Here is a 16340-nt window from a genome sequence, read left to right on the forward strand (position 1 = left end):
TACAATTTTCAGGAGCAACAAAAATCAGACGAGAATAGTAATGATATGTCCCAAGAAAACGAAAATTTAACTGAAGAAGCTAATATTGATAAAGAAATTCAAAATAATGAAATCATAAATAATAACACAGATGATAAGGAAAACATTGATAATGACCAAATTTTAAAACCTGAAAATGATTATATTAATGATGATAATATAGAAAACTATGTAGGGCAAAACAATAATGGCATAGAAGAAAATAAAACTATTGACCAAGAAATAATAAAGAATGACCAAAATGAACAAATGGAACAAAGTAAGGAAATTGAAAACGATGATGGAACTGAAACAAAAACTGACCCCAAAGATAAAACAATAGATGATAATAGTAATCCTTTACAAAATAATAGTATTGAATTAAATGAAAAGGAAGGGGATGCAAAAGATAATAATGAACCAAAAAATGATGTACACGAGGACCAAACTCCCCAAAATGAAACTAAAATTGAAATTGAGGATGACAATTCTGATAACAATGTAGCCAAAAAGCAAAATCGAAAAGTCAAAATTTATGAAAGAGTTGATTTGGATGGCAACTTGGACCAGCGTAAACCAGATGATGTCACTGGTGAAAAGAACACTGAACAGATCACCCAAACAGTATTGATCACTCCTATATAGTAGACATAGAAGTTTTCCCAATTCCTATACAACAATTCTAAATAACCACTTTCTATAACAAATAAATACTCTGCTTTCACATGCTATTAACTTTGACGAACTAACAATGATACATAACAATTATCTCTCTATGTATATAATTATGTATAAAATATAGTACTTTTATTTGTATCTTAACTAATATTTCTTTCTGCTTGAACAGCATGATCTACTAGAGCTTCATATAGATGCGTTTCGACTTATGTCAAACAAAATAATAATTTATAGTTACGATATTGAAATAAATTCTACCAAAAAGAAAAATGTAAAAATCGTTAAATCAATGTCTCTTAATCCTCGTTTTAATATGATTTTCAGAAACCAGTTAACGACTAGAAATGAAAAAGTCAGTTTTACACATTTTGAAATTCGTAAAATTTTATATGAATCAGATATTATGTATATGTATGATTTTAATATTTCTGTTTTCTGTTCGCTTCAACAATAACATAATATTGTTTATTTTTTTTTTCAGATTAAAGTCAAAGAACAAGAAGATGAGGTAACAACTAATTCATTTGCTGTAAAATTACCTTTGAAAATATCTGCCAAAATATAGTGTTCAAAACATATTTAAGATCTAACATATATAAATAGATATCAATACATGTTAAACACTTCTCTCTGGTCTAGCTAGGTCAGACATGTTACTTTATATATCTATATAACTCAAAAATGATACCACAGCAAACTTTATTACGGTTTACTTGCTAATAGACCAGCATGTCAAAGATAAAGGCAACAGTAACAATGACATATACATACTGTAACTCTTAAAGTTCTTTACTGATCACTGTTCTAAAACTTGTAAATATTCATAGAAGATTGCCACTGATGTATAGGCAAGACACGAAGTACAACCATGAAATCACGTAATTGAAAAATGAAGAAGAAGAAATAGAATTATAACCAAATCTTTTATTTGTTCTAGCTTCGGCATCTTTCGTTTTATTCCTTGTCGTTTTATTTTTTGCAGAACTTATTTTAAATGTAGTTTGAAAGGACTGTCTAATAGTAGAAGGATGACTGGTGACCTACAGAAAGTGCTATAATTATTAACGCTTATTATAGGGTGTTCTACTGTTAATCTCTGAATGCATTAGATTATTACTTTTGATGCTTATCCTATTTATGCTCTTAACGGTTAAACTCTAGTTTAATTGATTGTTCCGATATTGCATATTGTTATTTACCTGATGAATTCATTTGTTTATTTTTTAGCAAAAGGAAGATGTTGACGATGAGGTATCTATTAATAAACAATATGTTTTTATTCCAAGCAAAATAAATTAACAGTTAAAAATGATAAATCATTTGATACTATTATTAGTTTAATTTTGTTTGTGGTCTTCTTATGAATGGTGTGTTATTATTGCCAACAGAAAAATATAAAAACTTTTTCCACCACAGACCACAGAACGAGAATGTAAACAAATATAACAACCAGGTTAAAGTTCAGATATATAGATAATGATGTTATTATGTATACCTGTCACGTGCCTACAGTTGATAGCATGAACAGTATCATTCTGCAAACAATTATTGTAAAATATACCGGTATAACTTTTAAAAACCCGATAAGCAACGCTCATTTTGACAATATATTTACTTAATGTAATTGCACCATAAAGGGTTAAAAAGTTTTATTTACAATTGAATGTGAGTAAACATTGAATCCTAAGTATTTCAATACAACATTGGTGTGGTTATCTCTTTGTTATCGATTATTAAGCCAAAAACTACCATATTCCCGATACCAAAAAATCCTTTCTAAACTGATAGCTTATCTGAAATGACTTTGCAGGCTGAAAACTCTGGATCAGAAGGAACTGCATCGTCGAGTCGTGTTACTACTCCCGATCCAGAGGAAATCGAAAGAAATATTCGTAAAATAGGGATGAAAAAGTCTACAGACTTCAAGGTATGTAACTACAAGGTTTAAAAGTGAAATTCAAATTATGTTTCTTGCTACTATTGCTCGTAATGCAACATATTATGAGATCAGGTTTTAAGACGTTTTGATATGTTTTTCTTTTTTTTTCTTTTTTTTTCAAATGGACCTTAGGAGCAGTATTAAATATATGAAATCTAACAAGTAACAAACAAACAAAAAACGAACGGGAATCACGCTGAACTCCTCACCAAATATCTGTAAATAAACAAGGTACATAATATATGAAACATAATGATATGGACACATACAACAGTTAATAAGATTATGTCTATAAAGCATGTACTAGTTACGTTTTATGTTATCATGTAATGTCATTATAATAACTCATATTTATATATATATATTTGACGATTATATACATATTTGACGATTATAAAAATATTTTAGCCTCAAGGCGACTTAAGCAAGGTTCTCGTAACACGGAAAATGGAAGAACAGAAACGAAAGGAAAAAGACCACGGAAAATGGACAAAGATGAAAAATATATTTCGTGTTAAAGCAAAGAAAATTAAAGTTGCTAGCTATCAAAATAATGACAACAAAGATAACAAAAGAGAAGACGGGCGGAATTCTGACTCTGACGACGAAAGGCTTCACCGAGAAAAGACTATTGCTCCGTTCATGAAGGAATACCATTATAAAAAACAGATGGATCACGTATTGGATGAACAACATGTGCGTGAAGGTAAACCTGATTTCAAAGACAGAATTAAAGATTCAGATGATGACGATGAGGTAAGGTATACAAGTACACACATTTATCAAATTAGTTATATTAATGTACCTTTTATGTCTTATGCATTTCATTCAGCTATCACTTATAACGAGTGTGACCTACCGAATAAGACTATTTACCGGATTTGAAATAACATAAGTAACACGACGGGTGCCACATGTGGAGAAGGATTTGCTTACCCTTCCGGAGCACCTGAGATCAACCCCAGTTTTTAGTGGGGCTCGTCTTGCTTAGTCTTTAGTTTTCTATGTTATTTCTTCTGTGCTATTATTTGTTTGTTTGTGTTTTTTTTTAGCCATGGCGTTGTCAGTTTATTTTTAATCTATGACAGTCCCTCTGGTATCTTTCGTCCCTCTTTTATAACTTGTGTATATTAAAATCCAGTCTGGATGCATATGAAACTCACGCATATGATGTAATTTTATAAAGTATTTTTAAATTTATTTGTTTTCTGTCCTGATTATAACTCTTAACTTCCAGGAATTTGGTGGCATTATCGATGATGAAAAGAAACGTAGAGAACATGAAAAAATCGAACAAACTCGAATAGAACAACTGAATGAAAAGAACAAACATGAAGGAAAGAAACCTTTACAGTCTTCCAAAAACGCGGGGGAGAAAAGGCATACTAAAGGGTCAGAACATATGCGAAAGAAACAAATAAATGGGGATCAAGGCAAAGAAATGGATGAACTTGAAAGAGCAAAACGTAAACAGAGAACTGAGGACCAGGGAAAAGATAGTGGTGTCGATAGTCCGGACTTTAAAAAGGAAACAAGTTTTATTGAAAACAACGAAGAAATGGAGGCTGTTGAAATGACAGAACCACCGCCAGGTTATATCAGAGACAGCACAGGCCAAATTATTGTAAGTCAACATATTCAAAAATGAATTCCGGTTTTATTGACCAAGTAATTTCCATTTTCAACCAAAGCGTTGTAAATAAACTCAAGACATTATACAATGTATATACCAAGATTCAAAATTGGAGCTGCAAAGAAGTGAAACTGTAATTTATAAAATCTTTAGGACAAAGTAAATTTGATTGTCATCAGTAATAAATACAAGTCAGTAGTCATACATGTTCTTTGATATGGCTTATACATTTTGTACATGGGTATGTGAAAAATACATTCATATGTTGTCTCATTGGCACTCATATTATATCTATATATATGTGTTTTTCTTCCCGAAAAATATGTTCTTCATGCAAATATTATATGTTCTGCCGAAAAAAATCTTTTGTTTAAAAAAAATATATATAGCTCTGTATGTACTTACAAATACATTGATATCAAGATTTTTACACAAAATCAACATCAGTTAGTAAAACATTTCTGCGTATTTAGTACAAGCATATCTCGTTATTTCCTTTTTAAGTACTATCATAATAATTATTCTTTTTTGTAAAGCGTCTGTATGACGGGAAAGTCATGACACAGGAAGAAATGCAATCTATATTTCCCACGGCTAGACTTGGTATGTTATTCCATGTACCAAGATTAAAACGAACATCGCATGGACGTCCTACAGGCGTAAGTAATATATACTATACTCTTTATTTTGAATACTTTTCGTTACCTATATAATTCCTGTCAGCTGTTTTTATTTAAATTTTAAATACAGTGTTCGTTTATACTGCATCACTTAATATGCTAGTGTTTTGATTTTACAGACGTTACAATCATGTTTTATATGCATATATACTCTTCTGTTTATAGGAATATATAGAAGATCCTTTCGGGCCAAAACTGGAAAATGATAAGGAAAGCATTCGTAACGTCGAATTAAAAGAGGATCATTCCAAACCAAAGCATCCTAGATCATCAAAAGGGGTAAATATAGTTAAAATATTCATTTTAAAGTAATGAAATAAAGAAAATTCATTTAAATTTTGTTCTACTTCTAATGAATTGATGAATGACAAAGTAATACATGATTCCACGGAATGCATTTTTTTTTTTAAATTATTTTAATTGAAATCTCAAAAATCTTTGCTTAAGCAACTTTGCTATTTGATCACATACATCCGAAAATAATTCTTCATGAATATCCATATTATGTTGAGAAATGCACATTTTTATGTGTTCCTGATCTGAGGTATATACATTTGTAATATATCAAACTGCCGAATGTATTACATTGTATTTTTTTAAACAAAATAATAATTGCAGTCCGCACGGAGAGATATTAAAGAAAAAACAGTCGCTTTCGATATGGATGATGGACAATCAATGAATTCTGATATACTCATGGTTGAAGACGAGGATGAATGGAAGGTATGATCACTTAACTTTTTCATATAAACGTGGGTATAGATTGAAGGGGGAGGGGGTTGTTCTTTATTTCTATAATCTTTATTTTCTGTTTTTTTTTGTTTCATTCTTTTTTAATTTCTGTTTCTGTTTCATTACAATTCTTTCTCAATGTACTATAGCACCTCATTATTCTCTGGTATATCTTTTGAGTATCCTTTGTTCTCTTAATTTTTCTTTCCCAATATCCTCTTTTTTGAACCCCCATCATAAACGAAAATTGAATAAAACAATATCAGAATGGCTTTATCGGCGAAACGCTACTGGTTTCTGATAAAAAAAAAAAAATAAAAAAAAAAATAATAATGGCGTAACCAGCTTTATTGAAATCTACCAACATTCCTTTTTTCAGACCCTCCCTCCTCAAGTGATGAATTTATTAAACCACAAAGAAGAGTCTGGCGATTTAGAATAAATTAAAGTGCAATTTAATCGCATGTTTGTTCATTGTTGTTCGAAACAGTACAACTGTAGTAAAACAAAAATGTTTGTTATTTGTAGCATCGGCGAGACAGCTCTACCACGAACAGAGAACTTCTCAGAAAAAGACTTTTCAAAAATAAAAGGAAGTCACGTTCACATGGAGGGGTAAGATTGACAATGTTTGTTAGATTATATTGTTTTCACCAATAAAACCAATTTGGTGTTATATTTAAGCCATTTATAACAATATGTATTTCAAACTGTAGTGAGTATCCTCTTTTTATGACATACATGTATTGAAAATGAGTTGGAAAATGCACTACTGTAACAGTTGACATTAAAAATGGTGGTTAAAGTAAACATCGCTTTAAAATGATTGAGATTTTATGACAATTACAGAAGTACATTTAAATTGTATTTTTGTCATACAGGCTGACAACAAGATGTTTATGTCCGATGATGGCCGACCTAGAGAACTAAGTGATCTGGTTCGTGTTATTCCACAAAATAGTGCCAATAAGTATTTATTAAATGGTCGTGCACCTATTCCTGGGTCTGTTGTTTCTAGAAATGATAGCATGAAAAACAAATTTGACCATGAACAGCAGCAGATGTACAGAGAAGGTCTTGCCACTGATAAAAAGATTCTTGAACGTTCACCGTCACTCAAACGTAAGTATAAGCACTAATTTTGTTAAGCCAAAGATAAGACTAATAATTAAATACAAACAAATACAAACAAAAACTAACAAGAAAAAGCAATTACTGATTTAATACCCACAAACTATATTGCAAATAAAATCTTACTCTTTAATTTGAAATATTATATCTAAATATAAACCTGCCTTAAAATGAATTTATTGTTAGTTATACATGTATAAAATTGCAGGACCTCCTGGAGTGCCACGGCAAGCTTTTACAGAACAAGACCCAGATGATATTCGAGTTTCAATTGATAATGAAGAAAATGAGGTATATTAAAAAATTAGTTTTACAAAAGCTTAATATGTACATTCGTATCTTTTCTAACTTTAACTGGCATAGTATTCTTAATCTAGTGTCCATAATAATTTTATCATGTTTTTTTTTCTACCTATCAAAGTTCTAATGACGTTCTTGTAATGCCATATGGTTCATTGTTCAACCTTCAGCTCGTATCGTCAAATCGTACCGTCAAGTCGCCTCTAAAGGGCATATCAATTTATGTTGTATACTATACTCAAACCATACTATACTCAAACCTTCTCCCAGACATTTAATTACCAAATTTGAGATACTATTTTGTTCATCATAAGAATTTGTATATATTTAATCTTATATATTATTTATTCATGTTACAGAATCGTTTACAAAGACAAGAAAATGGCATTAATATTGGAAGTGATGACGAATTCTTTCTAGTCGGTGACGATAGAGAACAGCAACCAGAGGTACAATCTTTGGTGGTATCTTTTTTTATATCCAAAGTAAAATGTCAAGGCATACCAAACTCTTCAATTTATAATATATGTAGAATCGCTTTTGTTTTATTAAAAGTAAAATATCAAGACATAACAAAGACTAGTAAAAAGTCAAAAAAGACAAGAGGAAAATAAAAGATTGAAAGTATATGTTTATGTAAACGTAATTAAAACTCTTTCAACTTATAATATGTGACAACATGTTTAAAATTAGCATTTTCTTTTCTTTTCAGCAGTTTTTTACTCATACACGACGACCTGGACAAACAACTGTTCGACCTCTTCCTGGGAGTCATGACATGTTTTGTCATAAACATGACATGCGTCATGCCTTGCCATGGTCTTTAATAAATCAGTATCAAATAAGAGAATCTTCCCTGCTGGACATTAATAGTGTATCCAAGCACCATACAATGTCTAAATCAGCTGGCAATGTCAAACGAGATATGGACGATAGACGATTAAGAGAACTTTTAGAAGAGTTGTACAAAGACAAAAAGTATTTTGATCACGTGATAGATACAACTGGTAAGTGAATCTAAAATTTGAAACTCATAAATCATTATAAAAACGTGGTCTCAAGACGCATTGTGTAACTCTGGTAGGTCAATTTTGCTAGTAAAAAACTGCTTTATCTATGGTTTGAATTTATTGCGGACAGTGCTCAAGATAAAGGATTTTGTTTGTTATTAACATATTATTTCTGTACAGAACGATCAACATACGCATGTAGTACTACGATTTGCTTGTTTCTCGTGATCATATGATATTCAAACTGAAATGTTTTTGTTTTATCGTGCATTATACTGACAGGTGCTACCTTTTCTTAATGTTTTGCATCGCATGTTAACGCTTCATAGACCTACCTGTACATGTATTTCATAGCTTTCGTGGTGTTTCTAATTTGTCAATAGGTGGTTTGAAATGCATAAAATAAGTTTGCATAGCTTTTTATTGATTTACTAACGCAAACTCATTCGTATCAGGGAAAAGATGTTATTAGAAAGTTCTGAAGAATATTTATTTTTTTATTAACAATAGTTTCAACAATTATATGGAGATTTGTTTATCAGCATACATTTGTTACAATTAATGAAATGTAATTCCAATTTAAAACTTTATTCTATCGTGATATAACCAATAAAGAACAAGTATAATAATAGTTAGTTTTAAGATTTTCACAAGTCAGAAATAATGTTATAATATAGGGTTATTGCATGAATATTGGGGAATATTGTCCCGAGTAGAATTTTATATTGCACGAGCTTGCGAGTGCAATAAAATTGAGAATGGAAATGGGGAATGTGTCAAAGAGACAACAACCCGACCAAATAAAAAACAACAGCAGAGGGTCACCAACAGGTCTTCAATGTAGCGAGAAATTCCCGCACCCGGAGGCGTCCTTCAGCTGGCCCCTAAACAAATATATACTAGTCCAGTGATAATGAACGCCATACTAATTTCCAAATTGTACACAAGAAACTAAAATTAAAATAATACAAGACTAACAAAGGCCAGAGGCTCCTGACTTGGGACAGGCGCAAAAATGCGGCGGGGTTAAACATGTTTGTGAGATCTCAACCCTCCCCCTATACCTCTAACCAATGTAGTAAAGTAAACGCATAACAATACGCACATTAAAATTCAGTTAAAGAGAAATCCGAGTCTGATGTCAGAAGATGTAACCAAAGAAAATAAACAAAATGACAATAATACATAAATAACAACAGACTACTAGCAGTTAACTGACATGCCAGCTCCAGACTTCAATTAAACTGACTGAAAGATTATGATTTCATCATATGAACATCAGGCACAATCCTTCCCGTTAGGGGTTATGTATCATACCATCATAACATATATGAGAAGAACATAACCCGTGTCATGCCAACAACTGTTTTTAGAATAAATGTGTTTAGTTCCGATGCAAAGACCTTATCAGTGACTCAATATTAACGCCAAAATATGCAATCTTTAATGACTTGACAACAGTATCGTAATTATATCCCTTCTTAATAAGTCTATTCAAAGGTTTTGTAAGTTTCTGAGGTGAATACTGACACATTTGTGCTTTATAAAGAATATTTCCATAAAAAATTGGATGTGAAATACCTGAACGTATTAGAAGTCTGCATGTTGAGCTATATTTACGAATGATGTCTTTATACCGATGATAAAATTTAGTAAATGTTTTGACTAGTTTGTGATATCGAAAACCCTGGTGTAATAATTTTTCAGTAATACATAAATTTCTCTCGTTAAAATCTAAAACATTGTTACATACACGAGCGAATCGTACAAGTTGAGATATAAAAACACCGTAAGATGGTGACAAGGGAACGTCACCATCTAAAAACGGATAATTAACGATAGGAAATGAAAAATCATCCCTTTTATCATAAATTTTAGTATTCAGCTTTCCATTAGTGATATAGGTATCAAGATCGAGAAAAGGGCAGTGGTCATTGTTAGTATTAGCTTTATTTAAAGTAAGTTCAACAGGATAAATTTCATTAATATACATACTGAAGTCGTCATTATTGAGAGCCAAAATATCATCCAAATATCTAAAAGTATTATTAAATTTGTTTATCAGATGTTGTTTCGATGGGTCTTTGCTTATTTTTGTCATAAATTGTAACTCATAACAATACAAAAACAGGTCCGCAATAAGTGGTGCACAGTTAGTCCCCATTGGAATTCCGATAATCTGACGATATACGGAATCCCCAAAGCGAACAAAAATGTTATCTAGTAAAAATTCAAGGGCATATATAGTATCAAAGCATGTCCAATTAACATAGTTTTTTTGTTTATTGCTACTAAAAAATGACCTAAAAGAGTTTGAACATATATATTCACATTCTGATTTTTTGAATGCCCATTTAATTAGGTGTGTGAATTTTTTCTTAATGAGAATGTGAGGCAAAGTGGTATACAGGGTAGAAAAATCAAAACTTTGAACAGATTCAAAATCACCAATATAAGCATGCAATTTATCAAGTACTTCCAACGAGTTCTTGACACTCCAAAAGTAATTTATTCCACTATTTTCGAAGGCCTTATTTGAACAATTTATTATCAGGTTTTTAATTGTACCAAGTGTGCTGGTAAGAAGAATAGACAATTTAGTAGTTGAACAATGGCTTGAAGACGAAATAAATCTATATTTGTAAGGGGTTTTGTGTAGCTTCGGAAGCCAATATATAGTTGGGACTTTCATTGTATTTGGCTCTGCTTGTAAAGCGGTGGCTAAAAGTTTATGTTTGTTACAGATTTCGTTTTATATATGTTCTACGAGGGACAATATTTCCTAATATTCATGCAATAATCCTTTTATTGTATAGCAATATAATATTTGAAAGTAAAAATTGGTTTAAACTAAGATTTTGTCGTTGATGACGTCATGAATTTTGACGATTTATTGCACTAGTGCAATATTAGAATTTATTGCAGGCTAACTTTTGGTTACTTTCTGTGGGAAATATTATATTGCTATACAATAATATCAATGATTTTGTGAAAGTCAAATCATGTAATCAACCTTTTTTTAATTTTAGAGCCAAACACAGAACCAATAATAGACGAACGAGATTTAGCAGAACATGGACGAGGATTCTTGCTAGATCGGGCAGAATTTTGGGATGGAAGAGGCGTTCACATACCTCGCCCGCCAACAACTGCCTTAGGACTACGTTTATCTAGAATGAACACTAATATGCTTGACTCTGGTCGTGTATCTAATATATCATACGCATCCACAGTAACCCCGCCACCTCACCCTGAACAACAACAAGAAACACCAAAACAGCCCAAAGAAGCATTCGTTATACGTGAACATACTGTGTGCTGATAAATCATGTACACGTCTTATTGTTGATGTGCTCATCACTGTAATAAGTTGAAATCAAAATCAATGTCTCGTATACGTGATCATTACTTTTAATCACGATATTGTGTATATGGAGAAATTTTGTTTCTTTCGTTTTTAAAACAATACTTTACAAGTCAAAACAGAATGCATATAAGAAATAATAAAGTGTTATGAACAAATTATTACTATAAACACAAAAGTATTATTAAGCTTCCTGTGATATTTGCCGTATCAATCATTGTTATTTATTGATATTAAAAATGTATTTGTTATCAAATTGTTTTGTTTCTTTTCAAAATACCCCGTTTTTCTGATTCTACACTCGAAAGGAAAATAAATGTAAGTTTTAGATAGAAATAATATTGAGAAGTGAACATACGAAAAAACTCTGATGGCAAGCTGGCCATGGTCTAGTGGCTTTTTTAGTTCTTGGTGATCACGTGCAAAACAGACCAAATCAACCCCCATCACTACTATGCTCACGTTTACAACACACCACATCAACCACCAACATTCTTACGTATACAACACACCACATCAAACACCAACATTCTTACGTATACAACACACCACATCAAACACCAACATGATTACGTATACAACAGACCACATCAAACACCAATATGATAACGTACTAAACACCAACATGCTAATGTACTCAACAGACCACATCAACCACCAAACACTACTATTCTTACGTATACCACAAACCCCATTTACCACCAACACTGTCATGCTCACATATACAACAGACCAAAACATATCAACTACAAAAACTGCCATACTCATATATACAACAGATCACAACAACCATCGACACAACCATGCTTCTGAATACAATAGATAACATCAACCACCAGTTTTATCATGCTCATGGATACAACAGACCATATCAACCACCAACAACGCCATGCTTACGTATACAACATACCAAACTAACTACCAACACTACCATGCTCATGTATACCAATTACAACATCAAATTGAATCACCAAACACTTCCATGGTCACATAAACAACATACACATCAACCACCAACACTATCATGCTCATATATACAACAGACCACATTAACCACAAACAATATCATACTCACGAATACAACAGACCACAGCAATGCCAACACTACCATGCTCACCTATACAATATACCATATCAACCAACAAGACGTCCTTGCTCATGTATTCAATAGCCCACATCAATTAACAACACTACCATGCTCAAGTTTACAATAGGCCCACTTAATCACCAATACTGTAACGCTCACGTATACAACAGACCACATAAACAAATAACACTGTCATGCTCACATTAACAGGCCACATAAACCACCAACACTGCCATGTTCACGGAAACAAAAGACCACATCAACAACCAACACTATCGTCACACGGATACAACAGATCACATCAACCACCAACACTATCATATTTACTGATAGATTGTACAACATACCAAACTAACCACCAACACAAACATGCACACGTATACAGCAGAACGCATCACCCAACAACTCAAACATTCACACGGATACAACAAATCATATCAACTTCAAAAACTCATATTATCACATACAACAGATTACCACAACCACCAATACAACCATGCCTCTGAATACAACAGATAACATCAACAGCCAATCATTCCATGCTCACGTATAAAACAGACTACATCAACCACCAATGATATCATGCTCATGTATACAACAAACCATATCAACTTCAAAAACTCATATACTCACATACAACAGATTACCACAAAATCCAACACAACCATGCTTCTGAATACAACAGATAACATCAACAGCCAACTATTCCAACTACATCAACCACCAATGCTATCATGCTCATGTATACAACAAACCACATTAACCACCAACACCACCATGCTCACGTATACAACACATCACATCAACCAACAACACTGTCATGCTCATGTATGTAACAGACCACATTGTCCACCAACAATATTATCCTTACGAATACAACATACCACCACTACCATGCTCATGTTTACAATATACAATATCAGCTAACAACACTTCCATGCTCATGCTTTTGATAGACCACATCAACTAATAAAACTACCATGTTCACATTAACAACATACCAGATCAACCAACATGAACCCATCAGACTACAAAATTAACCAACAAAATTACCATGCTCATGTAAACAACAGACCATATCATCTTCCACCACTGTCATGCTCAAGGATACAACAGACGAAATCAACCACCAACACTACCATGCACAACTATACAACATACAACATCATCTATCGACACTTCCATGTTCAAATATACCACCGACCACATCAAATAACAACACTACCATGATCATGTATACAACCCACCATATCAACCATTAACAATGTCATGTTCACGAATATAACAGACCACACCAACCACAAAAACACTGTCATATTCACGAATATAACAGACCACACCAACCATCAACACTGTCATGTTCACGAATATAACAGACCACTCCAACCACCAACACTGTCATGTTCACGAATATAACAGACCACACCAACCAACAACACTGTCATGTTCACGAATATAACAGACCACATTAACCAACAACACTGTCATGTTCACGAATATAACAGACCACACCAACCACCAACACTGTCATGTTCACGAATATAATTGACCACACCAACCACTAACACTGTCATGTTCACGAATATAATTGACCACACCAACCACCAACACTGTCATGTTCACGAATATAAACCACCAACACTGTCATGTTCACGAATATAACAGACCACACCAACCAGCAATACTGTCATGTTCACGAATATAACAGACCACACCAACCACCAACACTGTCATGTTCACGAATATAACAGACCACACAAACCACCAACACTGTCTTGTTCACGAATATAATTGACCACACCAACCACCAACACTGTCATGTTCACGAATATAACAGACCACACCAACCACCAACACTGTCATGTTCACGAATATATTTGACCACACCAACCGCCAACACTGTCATGTTCACGAATATAATTGACCACACCAACCACCAATAATGTCATGTTCACGAATATAACAGACTATATCAACTAACAACACTACCATGCAGACCACACCATTAACCACTAAAACTACCATGCTCACGGTTACAACAGACATCCCAAACTACCTACACTACCATGCTGACGTAAACAACAGACCACATCAACCAACAAACACTTCCATGCCCACGTATACAACAGTCCTTATCAACCACCAACACTGCCATACTCACGTATTCAACAAACCAAAACAAAGAACAACACTACAATGCTAATAAAAACAACAGACCCCTTCAGCCACATCAACCACCAACACCACCATGCTCACGTTTACTAAATATTTAAAGAACTTTCGACAGGTTAATACAAGATTTGCTAACATCATCCTAAGACGGTCTCGAGGCGAGGTCTGATATATGTCATAAGACAGTCCTAAAAGGATCATACGATATTTCCTAAGGTATGCCTTTTGCCATTTCATAGGATATCTTCTTGAAACCCGTCCCCAAATTTAAAAAAAAATCGGATTCAATATATCATACGTCATCATTTAAATTCGTTATAAAACCAAATCATCCGATGAAGATATTGATTTCCAAATCGGTTTCTTGTTGATTTCATCTTCATTTGTGTATTCGACCATGATCGTTTTAGACTACCATTTAAATAGATTTGTATATACTTATTAAAAAATTTGGTATATTCACAGTTATCATATGTTGAATTTCTATAATGAAGCTTTTGAGTAAAAGAAATTTCCGATATCAAGTTCATTCAATCCAAAATAAATTTTGTTTTGCTAATCAATTGTGTTGCCAGAGGTTGAACTTCTACGTGACCATTCAGTGGAATGAAATATTTGATAAGTAAATCGGTTCTTTATCACAGTTATAAGTAATTATTTCTGAATAATATTTTAGAGTAAATAAAAAGTTGAAGAACTGAAAATGATTGTTCATTAACGCTCAGTTGCAAATATTTCATGCAAATTCTTGAGGAGAATAGAAAATCATATGAACTGGTTCTACAATGTGAATATCTAGGATGGAATGCATGACTATGTAACTGTCACTAGGAAAAGATGTCATTTTCTAGTAGAGTCAGAAATTTAGTCTTGAAACAGGCTTTATGCGAATCCTTCGAATTTAAATTCTTCCTTCTAGAGCGATCTTGACACGTGATCTCTAACATGAGCCATCAATTCACATAAATAGCCCTGAAATTTTATGAAATATAATAGTCTAAATACGCCATGTCGTCATTTAGAGTAATTTGTTCTGAGTGCTAAGGTTTATGGGGTCTCTATTTCAGTAATTTCGTTTTTCATTGCAGACTGGTCACATTTAAACTGTTCTATTTAGTAGACCAGGTTTGTCATATAGAATATTCTGCGTAGTCATTCTATATATTAATTTGATTTTATAAATAGACAAAAAGCAATACATATATTCCTCACCAAACCGACATACATGTACACCTTTGTTTAAATTCATAAGTCTTCTAAAAGTTTATATACACACAGATTAAGATAAATAAAATTGAAAATAGCATAGATTTTGATTTATTTTTATATTATCAATGTATGGTATCAACAATCTTATACATATTAATAAACCATAACAGTATAAATAAGTAATGTTAATATTTAGTTTCTAACAATCTACATACTTTTTTTCAATTATGAATGACAAATTGAAATGGTATTGTGTAAGAATGTTAAGCTTTATATTACTGCAATAAAGAACTGAAGTAATTGTTCAATTGTCCTTAATATGATACTTTCAAATCAATATTTTCAAAAGTTATGAATGCTGCATTACACTTAATATTTTAGTTGACA

At 32.5% G+C, this 16340-nt stretch overlaps 1 protein-coding gene across 2 annotated transcripts; it reads left to right on the top strand.

The window, feature by feature from the left end:
* Nucleotides 1-12: 12 nt before the first annotated feature.
* Nucleotides 13-11741, top strand: LOC143085340 (uncharacterized). Of its 2 annotated transcripts, none has more exons than XM_076261622.1 (15): nucleotides 13-642; nucleotides 1178-1204; nucleotides 1924-1947; nucleotides 2507-2623; nucleotides 3044-3391; nucleotides 3873-4259; nucleotides 4805-4927; nucleotides 5114-5227; nucleotides 5567-5671; nucleotides 6209-6295; nucleotides 6562-6802; nucleotides 7020-7102; nucleotides 7471-7560; nucleotides 7824-8118; nucleotides 11151-11741. In XM_076261622.1, exons 1-15 carry the CDS (start codon nucleotides 46-48, stop codon nucleotides 11441-11443), a joined length of 2931 nt encoding a protein of 976 aa, XP_076117737.1. In that variant the 5' UTR covers nucleotides 13-45; the 3' UTR covers nucleotides 11444-11741. The 2 variants fall into 2 exon arrangements, with proteins under 2 accessions (XP_076117737.1, XP_076117738.1); XM_076261623.1 differs by having other exon boundaries at nucleotides 7827-8118.
* Nucleotides 11742-16340: the final 4599 nt, after the last annotated feature.

The sequence above is a fragment of the Mytilus galloprovincialis genome, chromosome 8, assembly GCF_965363235.1.
Source record: "Mytilus galloprovincialis chromosome 8, xbMytGall1.hap1.1, whole genome shotgun sequence".
Lineage (NCBI taxonomy): Eukaryota > Metazoa > Mollusca > Bivalvia > Mytilida > Mytilidae > Mytilus > Mytilus galloprovincialis.

Coding starts and splice junctions, on each gene's coding strand:
- LOC143085340 (XM_076261622.1), top strand. CDS start 46: ATGTCCCAAGAAAACGAAAATTTAACTGAAGAAGCTAATATTGATAAA. Junction 1,205..1,923: donor TCAAAGAACAAGAAGATGAG/GTAACAACTAAT, acceptor TTTATTTTTTAG/CAAAAGGAAGATGTTGACGA. Junction 1,948..2,506: donor AGGAAGATGTTGACGATGAG/GTATCTATTAAT, acceptor ATGACTTTGCAG/GCTGAAAACTCTGGATCAGA.